Source organism: Eupeodes corollae, chromosome X (assembly GCF_945859685.1).
Source record: "Eupeodes corollae chromosome X, idEupCoro1.1, whole genome shotgun sequence".
Taxonomy (NCBI): Eukaryota; Metazoa; Arthropoda; class Insecta; order Diptera; family Syrphidae; genus Eupeodes; species Eupeodes corollae.
In genome coordinates, this window is record NC_079150.1 from 3520602 (window position 1) to 3548553 (window position 27952).

At 31.0% G+C, this 27952-nt stretch overlaps 1 protein-coding gene across 4 annotated transcripts in view; it reads right to left on the reverse strand.

Annotated features, from left to right (window-relative positions):
* Positions 1 to 24760, reverse strand: part of LOC129953170 (myb-like protein AA) — a 179883-nt gene extending 155123 nt beyond the window's left edge. For 3 of the 4 annotated variants that reach the window (XM_056066027.1, XM_056066028.1, XM_056066029.1), the window contains exons 1-2: positions 23294 to 24760; positions 12091 to 12537 (exon numbers count right to left, since the gene is read on the reverse strand). In XM_056066027.1, coding sequence (XP_055922002.1) covers positions 12091 to 12125 — 35 coding nt within the window. In that variant the 5' untranslated portion in view covers positions 12126 to 12537; positions 23294 to 24760. The remainder of the gene's footprint in view (positions 1 to 12090; positions 12538 to 23293) is intronic. The other variant, XM_056066026.1, reaches the window with a different exon arrangement.
* Between the last annotated feature and the right edge of the window lie 3192 nt (positions 24761 to 27952).

A 27952-nucleotide genomic window follows, 5' to 3' on the forward strand; every position in this document is an offset into this window, starting at 1 on the left:
GGATGTTCCCTATACTTGTATCCATTTTATTGAATCCTCTCCGTTATTTAACATTCCATGCAAGTTTAAAGAAATTCTCATCCAATGCCTTTCATAAGCTTAACAGAAACAAACTCAGTCAGTTTTCAACCCCTTTTAACATCAGACCTGCAACTTCTTAATTTTAGCTCAACAGTCCTGAGTTCCGGAGACACAGATACAGACCCATAACTAAAACTATATGAACACCTTTCCGACAATTTAGAACCTTGAACTTACAAATTATCCACGTACTTTTTTTCAAGATATGAATTATATCTGTAGAGGGTTGACCAATCAAGGCACAACAATTGTTCACTAAGGGGGTGTAGTATCTATCCACCTTTCGTCTATTTCCATTCCATTTATAAGAAGACTTTTGATTCTTGTTCAATTATTAAACTTGGAAGCATGGAAGGGTCAATACATATAAAAAGACACAAACATGAAAATCTGAGGTTCCAAACTTAGGTAAAGTTCATTGTAATTTAAAGAATTTTTAGATACGATTATGTACAAAATGTTAAATTTTTAACTTCCCATAGGAAGTTATTGTAATGGGTCCGATTTGTCAAATTAAAAAATTTGACCATTCTCGGCGTTTCAAGGTCCCTAGAATCGAAATAAAAGATTTTTAAAAAGATGTCTGTGCGTGCGTGTGTACCTACGTACGTTTGTACGTTAGCGACGTTTTTTTCGTTGTCCATAGCTCAAGAACCAGAACATATATCGACTTCAAATAAATTTTGTTATACAGATAAAAACGCAGAAAGGGCTCTCAAGAAAATAGCGTGGGCGGTTTTTTACCACAGCAGTTTAAAAAAAAAGGTGAACATTTTGGTTAACCCCAAATATCTCAAGAACAAAAAAGCTAAAGACTTGAATTAAATTTTATATAATATATTGTAACGTGATACCAAATATGTATATTTTTGGAAAAAAAAAACAATTACGGGTTTTTTTTATAAATCAAAAAAAAACTGAAAAAAAAATTTGTCACCTCGAAAATTTTACGAATACCAAATGATTTTATCTCCAAAAAAATTTTTTGCAACGAAAAATGACCATCTGGTAAAATGTTGGGAAAAATTGACGGTTTTTTTATAAAAAATAAAAACCTAAAAAATACATTCCTCCAAATTGGTAAAAATTGAATTCGACTCAAATATCTTTTCAAAAATATGAGATTTTGGCTTTCAAATAATTTGTACTTATAAGAAATATTGTTTTTAACATTCTGAAAATTTTTGAGAAAAATTGAATCGGCAGTTTTTTTACCAATAATAAAAACCTTAACAAAAAAATTAATAAAAGTTGATTAATATCTTTTCAAAAACTTAAGATATTGGCTTTAAACTACTACTTTATCTTTTAAAAAATATTGTTGTCAACATTTAGTAAAATTTTGAGAATAATTGAATGACAGTTTTTTTACAAAAAAAAAATTAAGAGAAAATTTAACAAAAGTTGGTAAAAATTAATTTTCGACTCAAATATTTTTTTTAAAAATTAGAGATTATGGCTTCCAGCTAATAATGCAAATTTATAAGAAATATTATTTTTAACAAAAAATAAAAACCTAAACAAAAAAATTAATAAAAGTTGATTTTCGATTCAAATATCTTTTCAAAACTTTAAGATATTGGCTTTAAACTACTTTATATTTTAAAAAATATTGTTGTCAACATTTAGTAAAATTTTGAGAATATTTGAATTGACATTTTTTTACAAAAAAAAATTAAAAGAAAATTTATCAAAAGTTGGTAAAAATTAATTTTCGACTCAAATATTTTTTTTTCAAAAATTAGAGATTATGGCTTTTATGTAAATTTATAAGAAATATTATTTTCAACATTCTGAAAAATTTTGAGAATACATAATTGAATTGACAGTTTTACAATTCAATTTTACAATTTAATTCTTACAAAAAATAAAAACCTAAACAAAAAAATTAATAAAAGATGGTAAAAATTCATTTTATAAATTCAAAAATTAAAAATATTGCCTTCAATTTTTTTTATTTCACAGAAAATATTGTTTTCGATATTCAGTAGTTTTTTTTTTATAAAAATCCAACAGTCCGTTTTTTTCATAAAAAAAAACACGAAAACCTAAAAATTTTAAAGCAAGACAAATCGACAGACGGGATGGGAAGTTATCAGTGTGGGTCGCATCCCAGCCTTTTTTCTGTTTCTTCAGTATGCCAAAATGTATCTATGTATTAGGATTCAAAAACCCAGCAAGTTAAGTATTAAGAGTTACTTCTTAAATTTAGAACCTCACATACTTTTAGATTTCATAATTTTCCATTGTAGACTTATAGTTATATTGTTATTATTGTGATTTAGATGTTTCCCACCCGCTTTGCTAGTCGTTATTCAATTATAACAAAATAGCGAGGAGTTCAGAACTTCGTAACTCGTATTAATACATTTTTTTTACAAACATATAATCAATTAAAAAGTGACGATAAACGATTTGTATTTAGGAACAATGCGATTATAAAGAAATCTTCATACACCGATGAAATCGTAGCATTCCAGGATTTGAATTCCAAAGAAAACTTTTAGTGAGACATTAAAATTACACCAAATTTTTGGACGTACCGTTAATAAAGTCCAGGTAATTAAGGCGGAACTTTCAAAAATTGGTTTTATTGAGCTTTGCAAAAGAAAAATGAAGCTGATTTTAAGTAGTTGGTCATATTAAATAAGGGGTACATTTGTTTGAGATATAAGAAAAACTAGACCTTAATTTTGTCTACACCTACCTATAAAAGGTTAAAAGAAAAGTTTTTTTTTCTTACAAAAGCGTTTTTTCTTCGGCGTTATGTCACAGCACCTTATTTCACCGCATCTATAAGTAAATTGTAACAAATACCGGTGATATTTTTGTGGGAGGAATTCCAAAAATTTTGCGATTACCAGTGTTTAAAATCATGTTCGTTTTCATCGTGTGACAACAAAAATTACTACAAAAGCAATCGTCACATAAAAATTTCAAAAAGTGTTCTTAAAGTGTTGTAAACATGTAGGAAGCAGTACCTTTTCAACAGTAAATTTTGTGACTACTTTTTTGTTGAAAATTTTGATGTCCAGTATCTCAGATACAATGGCATCGGAAGCATGTAGGAAGCAGTACCTTTTCAACGGTGTATCATAGAGTAAATTTTGTGAGCGATCATCATCTATCATGGAAACTTCATAACTTTCCGTATTATTGCAAAGAATGAAAATCGTCTAGATATTCTAGATTTATAGCTTAGTAACTTACGACACTATTATATACATGTAATGGTAAACTGACCTTTAAGTATTAAATTTGACAAAAAGTTTATTGTGGATTGTCAAAAATCGTTCTTTAGTTAAATTTAGGACAAGATTTGTACACCCCGTCATCAGTGGAATGTGCTGGATGCTTGATTAATATATGGAAAAAGGCCAAGAGAAATCTAATATCTACCCGAAGAAAAATAAAGGTTAAGGCAAACCTTTCTAACTTACAACTTCCTGTCGATTTAGGACGAATAAAAATAGAAGACTAAGCGCAAAAAAAACCGAACATGAACATTGATCTCATAAGCTTATGCGCCTTATACGTTCCATTCTTTCCTAGCGTAAGAATTGCCTTACCATGGTCAAGTCATTACTCCCACAATAATTAATATTTTGAATCTTTTTGTCAAAATGTCTAAATACTTAATATAAAACTGTCCATGATGGCATGTTGTAAAGAAAATGATCAATTTTGACAAATCGTGCCAAACTCGTTCTCCTGCATTGCTTTGTTAATTTTACTTGTGGCTCCTTTTGTGTTTGTTGCTGACGCTGCGATGCACTGCTGGAACATCTTACACACAACTTCAGCGAAACAAAAGAACAAGTGCAATGAACAATCTCGACATGCAACACCATCATACATCTTTCGTAATCATTTCGTTGTATACGCGCCTGTTGATACTCACTCCTCGCCTCTTCGTTCCTCTCTCCCGCAAAGTGTCAACGAGGACTTTTCTATGTCTTTCTTTTTTTTAACTTCTTTTCCTTCAAAGACATCGGGGTCGATGGCGATCGTGAAAGCATTTTGCAGGTCCATCTCTATAATACTCGTAGCGATGGGATGGGATGGGATGTCGCAGACTCGCAGGTTCAGAAACATCACATTTTGTAGATTTGCATTTCTGTTTGTCCGGTTTGTTGCTTGTTCTTTTTCTTTTTCTTTTTTAATTTTATTGTATTGTTTGTTTCGCCATACCACTACACCTTACCTTATATCTTCTTTTATTTTCTTTAGTTATTTCTCTTTTTTAAGTATTCTCGTAATTTAAGAAAAGTGTTTCAATCGCTCCCTAGCGTTAGCGCCGTGACGATGAAGGCGATGACGACGCGACGATGACTTCTCGGTTACATTAATTTTAGGCTTTTTTCTTAAGTCTCGGAATTTTTTTGCAGGGCCCTAATAAGAATTAGTCCAAAGAGAATTTATGAATAAGGCGTCAGTCTTATGATAAATTCATATAGGTAGGAGGTTTGATTTTTAAATGGTAATAACAAACAGATACAGAAGAAAATACAATTGGTCTTGAAAACCAAATAAGCATTACCAACCCTCTGTTAAAAACGGTAAGCAATTAATGTAAGTTTTTCGTAAATAAATGGTAAACAAAATGCGTGTCATAATTTGTACCTAATAGACAAACGCTTTACGTTGATAAAAATCATGTAAAACTGCATAGTTTAATTTTTGCTGGTCCAAAGAGGAACGGCTTAATTAAGTACTTTTTTTGTAGACAATTTTAAAAATATTTGCAGTATTGATTTGTTTTTATTTTTTAAAAACCCAACAAAACGATGGTACACGGTAGCACTTTCAAGTAAATCTTATACTATCTCACCTAAACTAGACATGTTTTCAACTGAAAAAACCATGGAATTCATTTATGGAAGCTCTTCCAATGTTATTGAAGAGTTTATGACAATAATGGCCCAAAATTTAAAACAACCTTTTGTTAAGGTTTGAATAATTTACAAGTTAGCGAATCCAAAATTGTAAACCTTTCTTCTCATTTAACTACCTAGTAAATTGCTACTTGCCTTTAATAAAAAAACGAACATCCAAACATGTTTAAAAAGTGACAGTCCGTGAAAATAAACAAAGCAAATACGCTTAAAAAGACCTATTAATTGGAATCCAAACTGTTGACTGGATTGCTAAAAGTTAAAGCAGCAATTCCGTGATTTTAACTTTAGCGAGTTGTAAGAGATATTAAGATGTTAAATCGTTTAAAATTTGAGAGAATCATTATTAAGCTTAGTAAATTGCTAAAAATTACTTTAACATTTTACCAAATCGTTTAAAATTTTGTGGCAGTTAATCTAATTATTAGTTTCCTAAAATATATTGAAATGTATTAGCTAACTTGACAACCATCAGATTTATAACTTTTACAGTTTGAGTTTCAAATTTTCTAGACATTTTCTTATGGCATTGATTTTGACAGATGGGATATTTTACAATAAGACATCTGTCGTATGTGTGATTCGATACTGATGTTCGAACTTTTTTTTAAACAACTTAAGATGGTTTCAGTCGCCTTTATGAAATGGAGACACTCAACAAAGGAAATCCACCTATGGCTAATCAAGCGGAGACTGTGAAAGGAGCTAGAAATGAATCAAGAATATATTGATCCTCGAAGTTATTTTGTTGTGTTGTTGTTTTGGTGAGAAGAGCGTATGTATCCGTTTCTGTGTCCAGTTTAAAGTATACTGAAACAAAAGCATAAACAAATTAAGGAAATTTTTTATTGTTCCTCGTTTCAAGCTGTGTAACCCGCGAATTCAAGATTCAAGATACATATTGGGGAAGAATTGTTGCTTTCTTTTTATTTTATTTAAAAAAAAAAAACATAATTTTTAGCATTATACTTCTGACGATTTTGAATTTTGTATGTATGTGTGTGTGTATTTATTTTTCAATTCCTCATTAATTCAAGGGTCTGTGACTTGTTTTGACTTTACAACTCGCAACCAAAAGTTTTATGTAAAAGTATCCGTGCTTGATGTTGTTGTTGTTCTTTATGTTGCAATTCCTCACTCCGGTATTCTGGATTAGAGCTTGCAAATGCACTTGTGCACGAGAAAAACACATCAAAATATGAATCTATAGTTGTGTTTTTTTTGTCAGCTAAGAATGAAAACTATTTTTTTTCCGTTTTGTTTTAATTATTTTGTATCGTTTTAAGGCTCATTTGTGGAAAAAGATATTTATGTACATAATATAGAACCCATAGCGTCTTTTGTATGGGTAATGAACTAAAGTTATGTTGTTTTATTTTTGATTTGCAGGAAAAGAAACTAGGTATGTCAGAATTCCTGTCTACCTTTTCAAAATGTGTCATATAATTACTTTAATTTATTTTAAAGGTAAATAATTGTTTTGTTTTTCTTTGTATTTTGACAAAGTAAATTAACAGAAACCATGGAGATATGCAACTGAAAAACAGAGGTGCAGCTCCAAATTGCTGTCAAAAATGTCTAAGCACGTAATTTTGGCATTTGATTTTTCAAATTTTGGAATGATAGAAATAACACCCAACCAAACAAAGAAAGGTTTCTAATTCTTCGTATACTGTTCAGATTTCATAAGAAAACTCAAGGGCCTTATATTTGTTATTAATTTGAGTTTTAAGAAGAGAGTGAACTGTTAACTTGAACTTGAACAATAAATTTGATACTAATAAGGTATCAAAATAACCGCTGTTTTATTGACACAATTAGTTATTGACAGTTTAATAAAATTTGGATTGTATTTGTTATATCTAAGAAGTAAATTTATAGGTGCTTTAATTTTAACAATAAAACAGCGATAATGTTGATAGGTACCTACCTCATTTATGGTTTTGCCTGCACTACTTGTACCATAATCTAAAACGCAAGTTCTTAACTTTAAAAACTTGAACCCAATTTAAATTATGTTGAACCAAGAATAAGGTCATAAAAGCGTCAATGATACAAGGGTATTATTTTGTCTATACAGAGTGATTGCACCAGAAAGCTAGAGCGAGTAGGTTTGGTTAAGACAAGAAAAAAATCGAATGGAGGGGAGATGCTCCCGGTTAATTGACATAAAAAAGACGACAAATGTTAAAATATTAGGGTAACACATACATAGCCATGCGATAGTATCTAGCCAGAAAATTACTCTATAAATACATTTTTAAGTTGTTTGAGTGAAAAGTTTTTGAAAAATTATTTTTTTAAGCTTGAAATTTTCTAGAAAAAAAAATATTAATTTCAACCAATTTTTGTATTTCAAAATATTATGTATTAAGTATAATTTTTGTTTTTTTTTTTTAATTTAATGTTTTTAGTAGTTTTCATTGATGGTTAGTGCAATGGACTGTCATGCGAGAGGTCTTGGGTTCGATCCCTGCCTATGCCACCTAAAGTTTTTTTTCACGGGTACTGCCTCTTGGGAGGAATTGACAAATTCTCTAAGAGTAATTCTTGTCGTGAAAACTGCTGTCTCAAATTTGCCGTTCGGATTCGGCTTGAAAACTGTAGGTCCCTTCCATCCCTGACAACAGTACTCGAACACAGGAATGGTTGAGAGTTGTCAGCCACTAGACCCTAGTTTTCAAACGGACTATTGCGCCACCCAATTTATTTATAGTAGTTTTCATTAAAAACTGAAAACCGGATGATAAAATATACAGTGGTTGACACGAATTAAGCACATTGAAAAGAGTACAAGTATTTTTCTACTTTCAATTATTTTTTACTTGCAAGTAACGGTTCATTTTTATGTTGTTACTATGACTACCTTATTATTTATAGGTTAGCGACCAAGGATCCGTTAAAGACATCCGGGGCCCTTTGAAGCGAACTTTCAACGAATTATGGAGAAAATGTTTCTTCAAGGACCATAAGACGCCGATTAAATGAAAACAATCTACTTGGGTGCGTTGCTCAGAGAAAACCGCTTGTATCTAAAATTAAACTGAAATCTAGGTTAAACTTTGCCAAAGCTCACCTAGACAAACCAATTAGTTTTTCAAAAACCCTGTTTTGGAGCGATGAATCCAAATTCTGCCGGTTCGGATCGGATGGGAAAAAATATGTATGGCGTCCAAAAAACAGGGAATATGATCCAAGGAACACCATTAAGACAGTGAAACACGGAAGCAACGTTATGATCTGGGCTGCTTTTTCATGGCACGGCGTTGGCCCCATCGTAAAAATTCACACCAAAATGTTGGATCGCATGATACCCTACGCAGAAGACAATTTGCCGTTATTATGGCGCTTCATGCACGACAACGAGCCTAAACACACTTCAAAGTTAGTGAAGTGTGCCTTGGTGAATAAAATCGATCTTAACCCGATCGAGAATTTGTGGAATGATGTTGAACATCACATTGAGCAAAAAAATACAACCAATTTATCATTCAAAATGTTTGGTATGCAATTCCAAAGTCACGATGTGAGGCTTTGGTTGAAAGTTTGCCAAGAAAAATTGCTTCTGTACTACAAAATAAAGGGTTCCCTACCAAATACTAAGAAAAACTTAGAATTGATAACCGTAAGTAAAATTTTATCAAGAAACTATTGAATGTGCTAAATTCGTGTCCAGGCAAAATTGTTGATTGATGTTTCTAAATTCCATACTTTTTTCTTCTTACGATGTTAAATATATTTGATGAAGTACTATGAAAACATAGTGCTATGTATAAGTAATGCAAATAAAATATAACTAATTTCATAATAAGAAAAAAAATCGAAAATTAAATGGTTTTTATTTTCTTTGGCAAGTGTGCTAAATTCGTATCCACCACTGTATATCAAGTACTTAAAAGAAAAACACTTGCCCTAAGGTCAATTTATTGAATTAGTGTATTACAACTTTTTTCATTTTTTATTGCATACCATACGGCTTTAAGCTTGGAATAAAAAACAAGTAATCTGTATAAACTACAATTCACCTTTTTTACTGAGGCATGATTTTAATTAATGTTATTTTTTAAATATTTTGTGTATTTTTTAAATAATTTTTTTTTGAAAATTGCCCCCCTCTCATCTTATCGGGGGAAAATAGCACCCCTCCGCATATGATTTTTTGCCTGACTAGGCCGTTGCCCGATGTCTTTCAAGATTAGTTTAACTTTTTATTATGTTGCTAAGTTAAATAAAAGAACATTTTTTGTGGAAATGTAAATATCTTGGAAATTATAAGAAGCATTTGCAGAGTTTACCAAATATAAATAACAGTACTTTTGAAAGGGGCAACATTATAATTAATTTTTTCCAAGCAAACATTGACTAACACATGGCAATAAGTTCTATTTAAAAATAAAGTAATATTTTTATTAAAATGTTTGAAATAGGGGGAATTGAATAAAAATGTTGGTTAGTCAATCATGTTGCAAGATCCATTCTGGCACCAAGTTTTTTGGCTTACGAAACATTCTATTTTGCAATACTACTTTTTTGTCTGGGTTAGGGACAGAATCCCGAAAGCCAAGATCCCAAAAAACCGCAATACCGAAAATCCAATATCCAGAAAATACAAAATCCAGAATGGGGATTTCACCTACTTTTATTTTTTTTATTTATTTTTGTGATTTTGGGTTTTCGAGGTATTGGTTTAGGGTTTGTGTCCGTCTCCCTTTTTTTCGTTGGGCAATCATGTTGTAAGATGCTTTTTTTGGGGATGCTATAGTAAACGATATTTGTTTTAAGAAAGAATTCTTGATAATTTTTAAACTGATAATTTTAAACTGAATTAACGATGGGTACAGAGATTAAGTAAATTGTAAGTTTGCTACAAGTTTCAAATATTTTAAAAAGATAGTTCGAGCTGACTTTAATTCACATGCGAACCAGTATTATAATAACCATGTTTTATGAGATTCAATATTTATTTTTTTTTATAATAAGCGCACACTCAAGGGAATATTACTACCCTTATTAAGCAGAGACACAGTGTGAGCACTAGGAAGATGAGAGACGGTTTGAAAGAGAAAGTGGTATGGCATTCCACATTCGCGTAGTACACCTAAAGAACGAATCTCTGTATACTAATGAGCATTCTTAGAAGCGCGAGTATTACGGTTGAAATGTTCAAGGGGAGGAATGCATCTAGCTATTTCTCTAGAGCATAAACCGTTAAATAGTAGTACCCGTGGCATGATGGTTGATGCAAGTGCCATCCATGAATAATGGCAAACGATTAAACGATACAAGACAGCATTGGGTTTTCGAAATTCCACGCGGTTTTTTATTCCCCATTGTACAATGCTGCTTAGGTCGGAATTTAATGAGCTTATCATATTTTGTTCTTGCAGTTCCACATCCGAAGAAGAGGGATGTGAGTCTGAAAACGAATATGAAAAGCTAAGAGTACTATCGTCATCCACCGAAACAATGTAGGTATTGGATTAGAAGCTGCAGACAGCAGATCATTAATAAAAATGAGAAAGAATGTTGGAGATAGAACAGAGCCCTGGAGCACACCAGCATTTGTTTTGTGGGTTTCAGAATTGAATCCATTCAATTCTACTTGTATTGAACATATAGGCCAGTCCAAATTTTTATTTTTGAACGGTCTAAATATGTTTTTTCTTTAAAAGTCCCATAGCAAGGCAATTAAAAACAATTATACAACAAAATATATAATATATAAATAAAATAACAAAATTAAAAACAGTAAATAAATAAAAAGTATAAACTTTTATCTTGAGCGACATTGAAAACCAGAATAAGAAGGAAACAAGAAAGTAGGAACAATTTTGTATCAAGCTCATCTTTAGTGACGTCATATTGTTTTTTGTTCGTTGGTAACTACTCTAGGATCACAGCCGTCGAGTATAAACTTACAAACACCTAAGAAGGAAAACGTCGAAGTTTTTTTGAACTCGAATGAATGTTAAAACCACAGCAGGATTTAACTTTGCTTTTTGTCCGCAGTGATTCTATGACTATTCGACTAGTATTGAAATAATTACTCTTCCAACTTTAAAACTCTAAAACTCATTTTAAAATAATAGACTAGTCTCATTTCATTCATCAAAGCAATTTTGAGAAGAACAAGACACAGTTAACAAAAACAGTCGCGCGGTTTAAAACTAAGACACATTTAACTTAATGGAATAAAAAAAGTATTTTCCTTTATGAAAATGTTGGAGCAACATTTTAAAGCATTAATTAGAATTTTAAGATCATTTGAGTTACTAATTTAAAAAGACGACTTTGCTCATTTTAAACGATTATAGTATCTTACTATAACTTTGTATTTCACTTGAGTCTGAATTACTTAATGATTTCTGTAACTTTTAGCAACTATTCCAAGCCGTACGATTTTAAGTTTCTGGCACTTTGAATTAGTAAGGCTTTTTCCCAGTATCAAATTGGTTTGCTTTGCCTTTTCTTTTTTCTGTTAGGAGCTATCAATGTTTACACGTACGCTTGGTTTTCAAAAAGCAATAATTTGTTTTGAAATGCAAATTTTAAAATGACTAGGAAAATGGCAAATACTTGGAAAAAATTCTATCTTGATAGTAAATTTGTTTAAAATTGTTCGCTATTACAGGATCTCACACTTTACGTTTTGAAACTCCCTATTACTATAATAAACAATCTAGTTCTGTGTAATAACTGCATTTAACAAAAAAAAAATTGAATTTTGAAAATGTCAACTTTCTCCCCATAGAATTTTATTTAAATTATTTTATTAAACAAACTAATAAACAGTTCATCAAATAAATATTCTCGTAACTATCTACTGATTTATAAAAATATGATCCTAAGATATTGTGTATTATATGAACCAATTCAAGCATTACGAACTTATTTATACCAATTTTAGAATGGCAGAAATATATTTTTCCTTTTATCAGATTGATTTTTTTTTCGTCTTAAATCCAATGACAAACATTATTACCTTTTAAACATATGTAGGATATTAAAAAATACAAAATTGCTGTTCTAGTTAATAAGTTTCTATTTTACAGCAAAGAGTATTCTTTTCAAAACAAAACAAAAAAAACCATTGAAATATTGTGTTTAAGCTTACCTTAAATCCAAGCCTGTTTCCACAAGATACAACATAAAAATTGAATATTTCTCCTTGAAAAGGATTTGTTTTTATTTTTTCTTCTTCTTAAGTTTTCTTATAAGAAACACTTTAGAAACACTGGGCTTTTGTCACTTGATTTTGTATTCCTTTACTTCACTTTTTCTTTGTACACGATTTATAAATTCAATTTCTTATTTAATTCACTCAAAGTTTCTAATTTATTTATATATTTATTATTTTTATTTTTTATGAAATATATTATTTTTCAATTAAATGCACTGGTCTGACTAGTTAAGTTATTATTCCGACTACGAAAATGGCACATGATAGTCACATTTAATTTGTTTAATATTGCGTTGTTTGTTTTGTATTATTATATTTATTAGATTTGGAGCTTCAATTATTTTATTATAGACAAAAATAACAGAGATATCAGCACCAGACCTGGAATGAAATTAAGAAGACAGAATTTTAACGGAATTTTCTAAATGGTTTTTGTATTTGTTAATTTATGATGAAATAAATTTAAATTAAGGATATATTAATAAAATATTGTGAATTGTATTTACAAATCTGAGTTTTTTTTAAATTTGTTTATTTCCAAACCTTAAAAAAAGAATACAATTTAAATTAGATTAATAATAATTTAATTGGGTGGCGCAACAGTCCGTTTGAGAACTAGGGCCTAGTGACTGATAACTCGCAACCATTCCTGTGTGCGAGCACTGTTGTCAGGGATGGAGGGGACCTACAGTTTTTAAGCCGAATCCGAACTGCAAATTTGAGAAAGCACTTTTCACGACAAGAATTACTCTTGGAGAATTTGTCTCGCAAGAAACAGTACCCGTGAAAAAAAATGTAGGTGGCATAAGCAGGGTTTGACCCCAAGACCTCTCGCATGACAGTCCATCGCACTTTTTTTAAAATTTAGGCTAGTTTTATGAATTTTTGTCTAGCTTTAAGATAGGTTTAAGATTTAATTAATAAAAATGAATTTAAAAAAAAAAACAGTCCATCGCACTAACCATCATGTATAGTGGGCACAAATACATATACATTTATTTTTTCACTCTTACTTTTTGGAAGTTTTTAGAAAAATATTCCATTCCAAAATCAGTGAGTTGCCCATTAATAAAATTCTACAAAAAAGTCCAAAAAGTCTTTCCAAACTATTCATAGAGGTGGCACACTAAGAAAAACAATAAAACGACAGGATTATGATCGTTTCGGTCGTGTTCGCAAACCTGCTGAAGAGCCACTAAATCTACGTTATACCAAAGCTACTATAAAACACCAAGGAGGTACCGTAGTGGATGTTTTTAGGGCATGGACTGTGACCGATTCACCAAAAAGATGGTACAATTGATCGTTTTATGTACCGTGGCATTTTGCAAAATATTATGCTGCCACACACTGAGGATCAGTTTCCTTTGAAATGGATCTTAACCACTACAGTTAAGATGTAGTTTCAAGAAAATCGGATTGACGTGTTACAATGGCCAGCGCAGTCCCCAGATCTCAACCCCATAGAAAATAAGGATTAATTGCAAAAATAGAAACAATATATTTCGATCAAATTAAATTGGCTTGGGAAAATATCCCAAACAGCTTTATAAGCAATTTAATTGACTCCATGCTTCGAAGATGTGCTGAAGTGATTAAAAACAAGGGCGCTTTGCTACCTAGTAATTTTTTAGTATAAGACTTAAAAACATATGCGTATTTATAAAGTTGCTTTTGTTTTCCTCAGCCTTATATGAAACCAATTGCACTAATTGTTTGCATTAAATAAACTTTACCGAAAACAACTATAATTTTATTTTCTATTAGAAACTGTAAAAAAACTCCAATAATTTTATCCTAAGTTTGTTGCTTAACTATTAAATAATCGAGGCAATTAAATTTGCTTTTGGCTAACACTGTATAGATAAAATCAATTCTCAAAACATTTAAAAGATTTTGACATTGGGTCGCTTGTAATTTTTGCCCAATTTTGTTTAAAACATTCCTAATTTTTTTTTTTAGCGAATGTAAGGTACACAAAATTCAGTATAAATTAAAATAAGGACTTTCGGAAAATCGTTTTTTTTTTGACTCGATCCCACTTTAAAAGGCTATTTTTCAGTAAACTCCTTAATTTGTATACTTTCCTATAGGTACCTTCTTTTCGTTTGAAAAAGAAAGCAGTTTTCCCGAACAGGCAGGCATTCAAAATTCTGTACTACAGTTAGGATTGTAAATTGATACCCTTGACATTTGTCTTTGTTTTTTTTTTTTTTATATGTTTCTATTGTGCATCCTTAAATGAACATATATACATATATATATATATATGTATGTACATATGTATGTTGGTACATGTGATTAAACGATGCACTCAAAGATATGCACTTACAAAACACCATATGTTTCGCGCATGTGTCTGTTTTTTTGTTTCTATGAGTTTTTCTGTCAAAATCGTGTTTTAATTTTTTTTTAAAATTTATGCTTACTATTCCGATGCCATGCATCAATAAATCAGTTCAGTTTTATGCCAGCAGCGTGTGAAGCATCTACGAGTATGTATCTTTATAGCAACACACATAGAATCAAAAAGAAAAATCACTTGACTTTTTTTTGTTCTGGAAATCACAACAAAATGTTGCCTCTGCTTGCGCCTCTGCACGGTGCACGATGTCCTGTGTTGTGCTGTCTTCTTGGCGCGGCTTAAAATAAACTAAAAATACCCGAGTGTATGTTGTATAGTTGTTGTAGTCATCGTCATCGTCGTTGTCGTCGTCGTCGTCGTCGTTTCCGGATATCCGGATTCAAATGCAAATTTGACAGAACAGATGAATGGAAAATGATGTACCTACAATCATTTTACGCAGTGATTCTTTTTTTTTTTTGAATAACCGATTATGTCAAGATTTCGATGATAGATAATCTGTGATTAGGTAATATTGGAAACTAATGGCTTCGTGTTCATTGAGTTTGTTGATACAGTCCCAAACACTATATACATACATATGTACATTCATTCAGATGCTCGTATAGTCATTCATCGCTATCATTCAACTCGCATTTGTACATTTAATTAAAATCCTTCTGCCACAATTTTTTGGTTTTCAAAGAACTCTAACCTACATACATATATACTCGTTTCATCTCATTTTCTATTGTGATGCTGCTTTAAAGCCAAAGCCATAGCCAAAGTCGAAAACATAACAATTCTACGTAGCAATGAATAAAAGGAACGTGAAAGGTACGTTAAGAAGATAAATAGGTATGTATAATACGTAAGGTGTGAATTCTGAAACATTTGCAAAATACCTTTTATAATCTTTATACAAAAAAGCTCTCTAGCTATATAGCTGACAAACAACAAAATTATATAAACAAGTAAAAAACACTACGAATCGTTTGATTGGATTTTTATTTTTTTTTATTTTTAACCAAACACATCAGGGAACTATTTATCCACTCCTAAAAAATCATTCATAAATAATTCTACGTATATAAATTTATGAATGATTTTGCGAGGGGTTGGGTTAAAAATAAATTTCAATGAAATATTCGATATGTTTTGAGGCTTTCTGCAAATCACATATAGGCTTACAGCTTCTTTTAACACTTTATTAAAATGTTCAAAAATACGTAATTTAAAAATTGCATCTTATGTTCTTGCCCCATTGCAAAGGTTTGTTTTTCTAATTTTTATTTTTTTTATATATATCAAAAGACATTAATTAACTGCCACGTAGTGTTTTCTGTTAATGCTATGGGATCTTATTTTGATTGTATTTTACTTATTTGATCTCAAGGACAAATGGCAACCAGAAAGAACGACAACGATGATGATGATGAGGTGGCAAATGAATCCTTATACAATACATCCTAATACGTGAACAATGGTGTAAATGAGGTCTTCTATGCAATGATGACGAACAATCGGAGACTTTTTGGGGGTGGAGACAGAGCCAAAGCCAGAGATACTGAAATATCAGAACAGAGAGCGAGAGCTTTTTCATTATATTATTATAAATAATTATTGGTTGTATTGTCTGTTGGATCACGTAAAATTTACGTGAGGCTTATGTAGGTACACACTCTTTTCATAATGTGAAAAGATTTTTCGAGATGAGTGTATTTGGGGGGGTTGAGTAGTTTATTCTTTTTGCTTTTGTAACGTGTTTAGCAACTTATGTGATGGAAATGAAAATGAAAATAAAAATAAAATAGAAATGCAGATAGGTAGTCATTATTATTTGTTACAATAGATGAATGATTCAATTGAGATTTAAAAATGGATGATTTTTATTTTAGGATTCATAAAACCTTTATTGAAACGGGATCGAGACTAAAATAAGATTAAGACTATTGTGCTTATTCTTTCACAATAGGTTAAATCTCAAGCCCTTTTTTCTTCAAAAAAGTCTTAAACATAGAAAACGCTTAACTATTGCGTTCTTAATAGTTATTTTTCGTAAATCCACATAGTAGTAGTACCCGTAGCGTGATGGATAGTGCGTTGGACTGTATAGGGCCGAAAGGCATTAATATTCAGTATTATTGTTTAACTTAGAGTGTCCGTATGGGACCATTAAGTTAGTTTTAAGTTTTGGATAATTAGGCTAGTTTTATGAATTTTTGTCTAGCTTTAAGATAGGTTTAAGATTAAATTAATAAAAATGAATTACAAAAAAAAGTGCGTTGGACTGTCGTGCAAGGGGTCTTGGGTTCAATCCCTGCCTGTGCCACCTAACTTTCTTCACGGGTGCTGCCTCTTGCGAGGAATGGACAAATCCTCCAAGAGTAATTCATGTCTTAAATTAGCCGTTCGGATTCGGCATATAAAGTGTAGGTCCTTTCCATCTCTGACAGCATTACTCGCACACAGGAATGGTTGAGAGTTGTAAGTTACTAGGACCTGCTTCTTCATGGACTGTTACGGCACCTAATTTATTTATTTTATTTTAGTCTTAAACATAGAAAAAGCTTAACTATAAATGCCACATAGTTTGATTTGGACAGAATCCATAAAAGGTTATAGAGTGGTAACAGAAAGATTTAAAAATCTGTTTCGATATTTTTATGTCCAATTTCTTGAATGAGTTGCTTATCAGTTTACCCTTAATCTGAATTTTGGGTGTACAATAAATTATAAATATTTTTTTCGGGGTTGGATTCGAAATACTGTATGGATCATAATAATGTATTTAAAATACTGTAGGTATCTCAAAACAATGTATTTCAAAATACTATATGTACAAAATACTGTATGATCAAAATGCTGCATCTCAAACTTCTGTATTTCAAAATTCTGTATATCAAAAAGTGCGCACTTTTTTACATTGTCAACATGATTTTTATTTGTCAGCCTTATTACAGCATTTTAAATGTAGAATATTGAAAACAGAATGCTTTTTTCAAAAAAAATCATAATAATTATTTCATAAGCATAATGTTCTAATATGCTTCCCATGAACAATAGCATATGTTTGTTCCTATGATAATTCATAAGTTTTTAAAATAATAAAAACAAAAGCAATATAAATGGTATCTTCTATTTATTTTCTCATTTTCTTCTTAGTTATTTGTATCTCTCTCACATGTTTACATGAATTGTTCCTATCATAATCAACAATTGCAATTGCACCAAACTAATTTATCTGTCAAAACTTTCACCATAATAAAGTGTTATGAGATACAGTATTTTGACAATACAGCATTTTGAGACACAGTATATTAAATTTACAGTATTTTGAAATACAAAACGGATGGGGTTCGAAATCCTGTATGGATCATAATAATGTATTTAAAATACTGTATCTCAAAATAATGTATTTCAAAATACTGTATGTACAAAATACAAATATGATCAAAATACTGTAGCTCAAAATTCTGTAACTTAAAATTCTGTATACCAAAATTCTGTATTTCAAAAAGGCTGTAAAAAGTGCGCACTTTTTTACATTATCAAAACGATTTTTAGGGTTGGATTCGAAATCCTGTATGGATCATAATAATGTATTTAAAATACTGTATCTCAAATACTGTATTTCAAAATACTGTATGTATTTTTACATCATAAAAACGATTTTTATCAGCCTATTCACAGCATGTTAAAATACAGAATTTTAAAAACAGATTACTTTTATAAAGAATACATCATAATATTTTTCTAATATACTTCACTTGTACAATAACATATGATAATTCATAAGTCTTTGAATTTTTGTTGTTGTTATAAATACTTTTGTATATACAATTCATAGATTGTTACTTATAAATATTATTGTCTATTGTTAATTACTTATTTTCGATATGACTTATTAATGTATTCTGATTTTTTACTTGTTTGGAGTTTCAATAAATGATATAATGTACATGCGGAAATCGAGTTCTGCCTTTGTTGTTCTCTATAATGGAAGATTAAGAGCGGAATTTTGCAAAAATACAGTATTTTTAGATAATGTTTTGCTCATACAGCGTTTGAAGAAGAAGAATTTTGAGATACAGTATTTTGACAACACAGCATTTTGAGATACAGTATATTAACCATACAGTATTTTAAAATACAGCATTTCGATCCGATCCCATACAGAACATTAACAATACAGTATTATTACCATACAGTATCGTACAGTATCATACCGAATTTTGACCATACAGTATTTTAAAATACAGCATTTCGACCCGCTCCCATCTTCAGCATCTGATTTATTTATTAAATTATTAATCGGGCTTATAAAAGTGTTAATGACATAAGTCGGAAACACTTTAAGTTGCACCGACATAAAATAAATATGTCCATAACACTTGTTATTTTTCCTTTAAAATTTCAAAAAAAATATATATACTAAATAATTTCTCAATGATGTGAAATTAATTAAATATTTGAATTTGAAAAATAAATAGGACAAGAAACAAAACCAATGCACCGTTAACTAGATTCTTGATAGATTTTAACTTAACATCAACAAAAAATTTAAAACTGGACTATAAAAATTGGGTCTTAAGAAATTGACAAGTGATATTATGGAACAAGTTTTTTGTTTGTACAACTCATGGAAATCGAGAAATGTCATGTTTTTTTTAAATATTAGACATGAATCTGAATCTTGTCGTGGTAATTACATTTGGTTTAAAAATCAATCTTAGTCCAGAAACGTATCTATTTATTTGAATTTTCTTTCTTTTTTTTTGACTACGTTGTTTTTATCGTTTGTCGGTAGACGGACGCATAATTTCTGAACCTGAACAATTTGACTGATGCGAATATTTGTGTACCAACTGACACAGATATTGTCTATCCATCTACATATGTATATATATTTTTTTTAGAAAGCTACTTAAAATATATCAAGATTATTGAAATCTCAAGTATTTTTTCAATCAGTTGTGACCGAAGAAAAGACAAGGAACAATTTCGCATGTCTAATCACAAGATGGATCCAGATTACTTTTAGATACAAAGAGGCCATCATGATGCTTTTAACATCAACATTAAAATCGCAGCTCTAAGGTGGAAAAAAATAAATAAATAAATTAAATGCAAATTCTCTCGTTTGACATTAAAAATAGTTTTTTTTGTTTAAGCGTCAATATCTTCAGTAATCTATTCAAATTAGCCACAACTTAACTATATTTGAATGAACTTTCAAATGTATATTCATTGTTATTGATTCTTTATCATTTATTTCTTACCGTTGAAATTGACAAACATGGTGCATTTTATGAAAAAACAAAAAAGACCAAAGAGCTTTCACTTCCTAATACCAGACCATAAAAGTAGTTTAAATAATTTCGATGACAACGACACTAACAATTATATACTCCACAAATACATCAGACACTTAAACCAAAGCTAAACTTTTAACTTCAATTGTTTTCTTAATTTGTTTTAAATTAAATCGAATCAAAATGCAGACACAAATTCAAATCACTGTATCACTCAGCTCTGTACCTATCTTTAATAAATTCAAAATTTCCTAATATTAAATGTATGCTGCAAGTAGATACAAACGTATATTCAATAAAAAATAGGAACTTGTTCTAATCAATAAAAGGTATTTTCCTTAAAGTAAAATCATTCCAATAAGATCCTTTGAAAATGTTTTATATGTGCTTAATTTACCAAAACAGAAATACCGACGGAGTTTTCTATTTTCAGTTCTGTTTAAATAAACACAAGAAAATTCTTTTATGAGACACAAAGAAGATGGGACAAAATTGTACATGATTTGGACTCGGGCGTGCATGACCAAGAGTGGTATAAAAACAAGGGTTGGTGGTAGTACATTAAAATAACAAAAAAAAATCATAATTTCTCATGTTTTGTATGTATGATAATAATTGGGGTGTTCAAGATAATAGACATGCATTGGTCAAACTTAACTAATAAGAAGTCAATTTTGGAATTCAATTAAACAAGTTTTTGGCATTTACTTTTGTATTTTTAACCATAGTAGCACATAAACATCAGCATGCATGAAAAAAGTATGTCTATAAATTACCACGATATATTTTCTTGCAGTTCATGGTATCATGAATTTTGACATCAGTTTACCACCAAACCAAAAAAAATCAACCCCATACCATGACCTACCACTAGCGCTATTCTTATTATAACGGAAGTGAAATTCATTTTCTCGAAGACGCATAACATTTCTTCCGCAGTCAGGTCCACGTCGTTAGTCTTGACAAAGCAATTACTTTTTATTCATTCATAAACGAATTATGTTTAGCGAATGAAGATTATTTTGGTTGAATGGATATGTCAATGGGTTACAATCAATGGTTACCGCTATAGAGCTATGATTACTGACCTTATCGTTCATCAACGATGTGCAGGAGCTGTGTGTTCAACAAGACGGCACATATAGCTCGCGCCACAATTGATTTATTGAAGGAAACATTTTATATCATATTTAAATATTACAATTCCAGACGATTATTTTTCTAATTAAGTCTTTGCTTTATTCTTTCACATTTCATTTTAAGAACTTCTTAACTGTTCCTAGGGAAGGACTCACTAACAGAAAAAGGACCATACTTTTGTGTAGATTGGTCAAATATAAATTATGTTCATTAACAAGAATAAACATATTTTTTAAATGACATATCTTATTAAAGTAAACAAATACATAATATACCCTACGTATAAGGTGCTAACACTACCGTTTCTTTAGATATCACTTTTGTTCCTGCCTACTTATGACCTTAAAGTCATACGTATCTCCTTTTTGATAAGAAATCTGCAGGACCATATTAACAAGATGTGAAATTACTTGATTCATGCATATTTATGTTATGACCTTAAAGTCTTAAAAGTCTCCTTTTTGATAAGAAATCTGCGGGACCATTACTTCATACGGAAATCATCTTTAAGAATGAATTAACTTTCTCAATAAAATGTGATTTAGAAGTATTATAAATTTGTTTAATCAACGAAAACAAGAAGTTTCACATCTACCGGATAAAAATGTATCTATCTTAAGAATTTTTGGACATCAACAATTATCTCCTTTGCTTTAAAACGGCATTTGAAGGACATTGACACGAATTTGTTTACGTTCCCCATTGTTGAAAATTTGGAACATTGTTTCCACATACACATGTATGCATTTTATGCGGATAGATAGGTAGAGCTCTCAACATTTTTATTTAGAACATATGTCCCTATCTAACTAAGTTTTGGTATAGTTTTACATTACGTAGATACTTTTGAATTAAAGCAATCTCTCTACACTTCAACCCACAAAAACCCATGCTATTTTGACAATTTTTGGCAGAATTGATTTATGTTAATTTCATTCTGATTTAGAGCCTTAATTGTATCTAACTTCTGGAGAGAAAAAAAGTAACAAAACAAAATCGAAGTCTCATATTTCGAAGCACCACAAATGTTTTTCTATTATTATGTTTGGTACATAGATTGATGAGACGACGACGACGTTAGCACATACCTTGTCAAACCAATTTTGATGTCGAGATTCTGATTTTACACAGCTAAACACTAGTAAAGTTTATCATGTAGTTTAGTAGGTATGTTAATCGTGTAATACCAGGAAATTAACAGTCAAGTTTTGCATAGAAAATGGTTCATCCAAATTTGACAGAAGTATTAAAGGATTGCAAATTTATTCAAAAACCTTTGTGATTTCAGGAATACGGAGTGTTCAGAAATTTAACACATACATAGGTATGATGCCTCAAAAAAAAAAACTGAACCGCGTTTAGTTGGTAATAAAAGCTTAAACCAGATATACCATAAAGCGTAATAATATGTGATATTGCGTTTATTATAGGCAGCCTGGTAGGCCTATCCGAGGCATTCTTTTGGAATTTTGAGATGTTTTTCAATTGAAGAGATTTCTTATATCTGAATAGGTACACCTGTCATTAGCCTAATCTAAAGAAGTAGATTACAGACGTCGTTAAAGCTATCTGTTTCGTAAACTTAGGTTTCACACAGTAAACTTACATGTATTATTGACTAAACTAAACAATATTGAAGGAACCTAGCAATCAAATAAAGTTGTCGACATAAGAAAACAAACGCAATTCTTCCTTCCGCATTTTCCTTCAAAATATACGAAAGTAAAAAAAAAAAGCCAAAAAATGCACCTACCTTTCGAGGAACTTAATTTAGCGCATTTGTTTGCGTTAAGCGCTAATGCATCCTTTTATTTAACTGGGTTTTGATGGAAACAGTATTCTAAAATACCAAGGCAGGTACTTATTTTTGATATTTTGATATTTATATAACAAAGGTACTCTTCGTTATTCATCGCCTTTTTGTGAGAAGGTTAAATGTAACTGATCCAATATTTTCAACTAACTTTTAAGTTAAGCAAAGAAAATGCAACTAGGCTGGGAAAGTTATAACTCAATCAAAGTAGGTACATAAAGCTTGTAACTTACAACCATATTTTTGCTCTTTTAGGTATTTTAGCATCATGCGACTCAACAAATTTAATGTTTTAAAAGTGTTTTTTAGATAAAATTGAACATGTCAATATTTAAGATATCAAAGAATCCCTTATTAAGTGAATTGGTTTAAAAGTATGGGCTTACAATCTACATATTGTCTATACCTACATTTATTTTATATTTGAAAAGGTATCATCCTAACCAGCTTACAGTTCAAATTTAACTTATATTTCATATTCTCAAGAAAATTATTATATTTCCTCAAAGAAATAGCCAAACTCACCTTTATTAATATTGAACGTTGAAACTTTATACAAATATTATGGTTTATTGTTGATGAGGATATTCCATCGTTATCATTTTCGCAAACTTTTATATTCACATTATTTATGTTCAGCATTTTTCCATAACTTTCTGGGATGCGAACAAAAAAAATAACAAAAATGAAGAACAAACACACGAATTTTATTTTAAATTTTATAATATTTCCAAAGGATCACCGCCCAATAAATTTTGATTACAAATTGATTTTTTTTCTGCTTATCGACGACGTTTTGTGGAATATATTTCTTGCTTAAATTTTTGAAATAAACTTTTTGGCAATATTGATAACAACTTTCTTAACACCTTACGTCTTCACCATTTCAACACTTTTTATTCACAAGTTTTTCTGTCAAAATGAAAAAATAATCAAAATTTCAATTTTCAAAGTACTTTTTTTATTAAATTTTGTTTATGTTTGCAATCAATTAAATAATTATAAAAAAATAGACAATGAATAAACGAAAGTAAACGACGCACTAGTGAATGAAAAATAAAATTTAATAGTCGTTTAAGCACTATTATGAGGGTATATTATTTTTTATTTTTTCAAAAATTTCCGTTTGAATGAACAAAACAACAGTTTTAACTTCTTCTGTTTTGTGAATTTAAAACAAAAAAAAAATACAATTGTTTTATCCGTTCACAAGCACGACGACACAGCGACGTTCTCGGCGGTTCTCCTCATCCGCGAATGAAATCAATGCCTTAACACTATTTGACAGCATCTTTCATCCGGACGTGTTGTTGTTGTTACAACAGCAACAACAACAACAACACCAACAACAACATCAGTAATAATAATATTAATAAATAAGTTTTTTTTTCGGAATTAAACAACAACAGACAACAGCAGCAATAGCAAAATAGCAACACCGATTGAAGTTGAACAAAACAAAACAAAAACAAAACAAAAGGAGGTAGGTATAAAATATTTACGGTTTCAATGAGTGGGATGCATAGTAATGTAATCTTGACTTTATTGATATTGATAATTACTAATTACTAATTTACTAAAATGATTGAACACACTTCTTTTTTTCTTATTGACTTGTTATTGTAATTGTCCTTGCCATATATTATATCTAGCGAAATTTAAACACACACACGCACATACACATCAAAAACAAACAACTCATTATGCACGCGTAAAACTGTTGTTAGTTAGTCGAACAAAAATCCAGAAATTGAAAAAAACAACAAATGTGTGTCTAACGGCCTCAATAACAACCTCTGCGCAACGCGGTCCAAGTGCTACTATTCGACAATGACGATGACGATATGACGACGATCATCACATATCGAAGAGGCACAGGCAATGCATGCATAGTTGTACTTGTATGCCATGCCGACTGCCGTGTTCCAGGGGAGATAAATAAAATACACCGGCCGATGAACTCCCATCGCTATCAACCTCATCTCAATTCTAAAATCTCAATAAAATCGCAAATCTTTCTCAACTCAACTCAACTCAACTGAACTCCTGAATTCAATGTTCAACTAACTCAACCAAACCAAACTCTCATCTCTCAAAATGAAAATCTACGTTACGTACTAAACAGAGTCACAGTTACAATGACAGACTAACAGTTGTACTGTGGAGTCGGTGTGGATGATGATTCTGCTTTCTGCATGCTGAAGCTGATGTGATGCTGGTCTGCGTCTGGTGCTCGACGCTCGACGCTCGTTCGTTTTTGGTATTGTAGTAAAGTAATGCTTGTGGTATTGCTTCAGTTTCAGACTCAATCGCAACCGTAGTTTGTTTGGAAGAATTGCCCGCCGCTGTCAATGGATGCTTCTGCTGCGTGCCGTTGCCGTGAGCCATGAGCCGTACCCGGTGCGGTCGGAAAGCGGTGAAGGTGATGGTGAGCGGTGCCCGTCGCTCGTGATGTTGAAGATTAATATTCTCCTCTCTCGTGGGCAAAAATGTTATTTGAAGAGAGAGAGAGAGTGTGGATTTGTTGGGGAATTGTTGTTGTATGAAGGTCGGTTCGGCTTTGCATTTGACATGCGTCAGTTTTTGTTGGTTGGTTGGTTGGCTGTTGCCGTTGGTTAGTTTGGTATTTGGTAGATTGAATGTGTAGACGTAGAGATTGTGTTTTGAAGTTAGAATGAGAGAGGGTGGGAGGGGGAAGAAGATATTCTTGTTGATTTGTTGTGATATTTTTTGTGTCTACGTCGTATGGCACTACGATGGAATTTCCTTCGCTACCAAGAGAGACAGAGCAAGTAATACAGGTCCGTTATTATATTTCTGACAAAAAGGGGTATACTTAAAATATCCGTTCAAAAATGTCATAGACATACCTAACTTATTTCTTATTTAAATAAACATAAACAATTTATAGTTCATAGAAACGAAAACATATATTTAAAAAAATTGTAGGTAAAAGGTAGGTGCCTAGGAAATGAAAGCTCAACTTTCTTTTATCCTAGCAAGACATTTCACGTGCGTTTTACATATTTTTTTTATAGCTAGAAAACATTTATTTCTATTTCAAGTTAATTTTCAATTGTTGATCTTACCCCTTCTTCCCTATTTTATTATTTCAGAGTTACCACAGTTGATTTTTCGGAAGATTTCAATGTATTTTTTTATTTTGATTTTATATTTAAATTACTCTTAAAATTTAAGAGAATTTTAAAAAAGAACAAAAGAAAACCAAATGATATTTATGTATTCTAGTATTCACACTCAAAGTACTTTGCACATACCCAACCTCGCACCCACCCAAAATCCTATTGTTAGCAAAGCAGGAGGGTTGCATAGGGCAGCAGCCCCCATTTATATAACTCGCTGTTAGTATGCCGTACAATCTATTTAAAAAAAAAACTTGTTTCAGGTGTATACAGTGGTTTAGAAAGCAAAATACGGACAAAGTAGGGTTAAATCCAACAAATTAAATATATTTTAAATTACTTAAGGTCTTTTCTCGCCTTAAAATTTGAACATGTTCTATTAAGACCTCTACCTAAATGTACAAAAAGATCAGAAGGCCACTCGTGCTGTGGTAATGGAAAGTTGCCCCAATATCAATATTATACATATCTACACAACGAGGGGTGTTTTGAGTGAAAACGATTTTATCGTTAGGTGTAGCTCTCGTTCATGTTCAATATAAATATTTTGGAGTAAATGGAATTATTTCTTCAATATGACTACGGAAACGAGTTACATTGCAACTTGAATTTTTAGTTTTTGGGTTCAAAATACTTGTCCTGAACTGCCTGAAAATGAACTGCCCCTCACGGAACGGAAACACATGCATTCACATAACCTATGCAGATGTCATATATTTTGCATAGGCAATGATTTTGGGTTTTTCTAATATCAAAATGAGAGTACTGCAAACTTAAAATGGTAAACCATTTTCAGCAACTTATTGAGCTTAAAAGATGATTTACCTTATTTGAAACCATTTCAATATCTTACTATCTCTTAACAATTTGATGAAGTTAAGATCACGAAATAGCTATTTTAACTTTATGCAATTTTCTAAACTCATTATTCAGATGACATCAGTACAATTATTTTAATAAGAGCGGTGTTGTTGTTAATTTTCACGAACTGGCACCTTTAGACATGTTTCGATAGTCATTTCTTAATAAAAGCCAATAAGTAATTTACTAGTAAATTGCTTAATAATTAGCAGATTCTCAACTAGTAAATTGTTAGACCCCTTAAAAATAGTCTTTTTATAATTCACAAATAATTTGAAAATTATTTTTTCAATAACAGTATTTGATTCGAAAAACAGACCTTTTTATCCTTTGATGCTCTTACAGTTTTACCCCTCTCATACAACGGGCCTGCTATAGCAACAAGGCGCCGCGCCGCGCAGATGAGCCAAAAACACAGGTGCACCAGCAGAATGAACTATGCCTTCATCTGAGTAACTGCCTTTGCTCTCTAAAGTTCATTATATTTATCCATATTATTGTTTTGTTTTTTCGCATTCTGATTCAGGCACTGGTAGACGCATCATGTTCGATTTCATTTTGTTCGTTGCTTGCAGTTTGACTCCTCAGCTCAGCTCAATTATTATACTGAGAACATATTCACTCACTCTCTCTCTCTTTCTGGTCTCTGGCTGCGCGAAGATTTTCATTCACTGCAATACAGTCTAGTCCTATACAAACTTTTCCTACTCACCATTTTCACCAATGGGATGTTTTTGTGTTCGTGGAAACAGATATATTGGCTCAAATGTATGGAAGGGATAAATAGTATTTCGTGTTAGTGTGATTTCTTGGAACGCCTCCAAATTTCTGTTTCCACTCCCACTTTTAATGTTTTTTATTGTTCTCATATTATTTTGTTTTTGTTTGTTTGTTGGCAAATATTTGGTTTTGCTCTTCAATTGTTATACTTTTTCTTTTTCTGTAAGCAAATCTAAAGAGAAAGCGTTAAAGGGGTGGAGTGGAGAAGAGGGAGGCAGAGAAGAGATGTTCATTCTAACGATTTTCTCCCAGTTAAAATGTTGCAACATTTTAAGAAAAATTTAAATTTGAAAAACCAGGTTCTTAGTAATTGATTTGGTTTCGTTGTTCCAGTTTTTAGATAGTTACCATACCGTTTGTTTTAATTAAATTTCCGTATATCCCCAATGGAGGTAGGAAG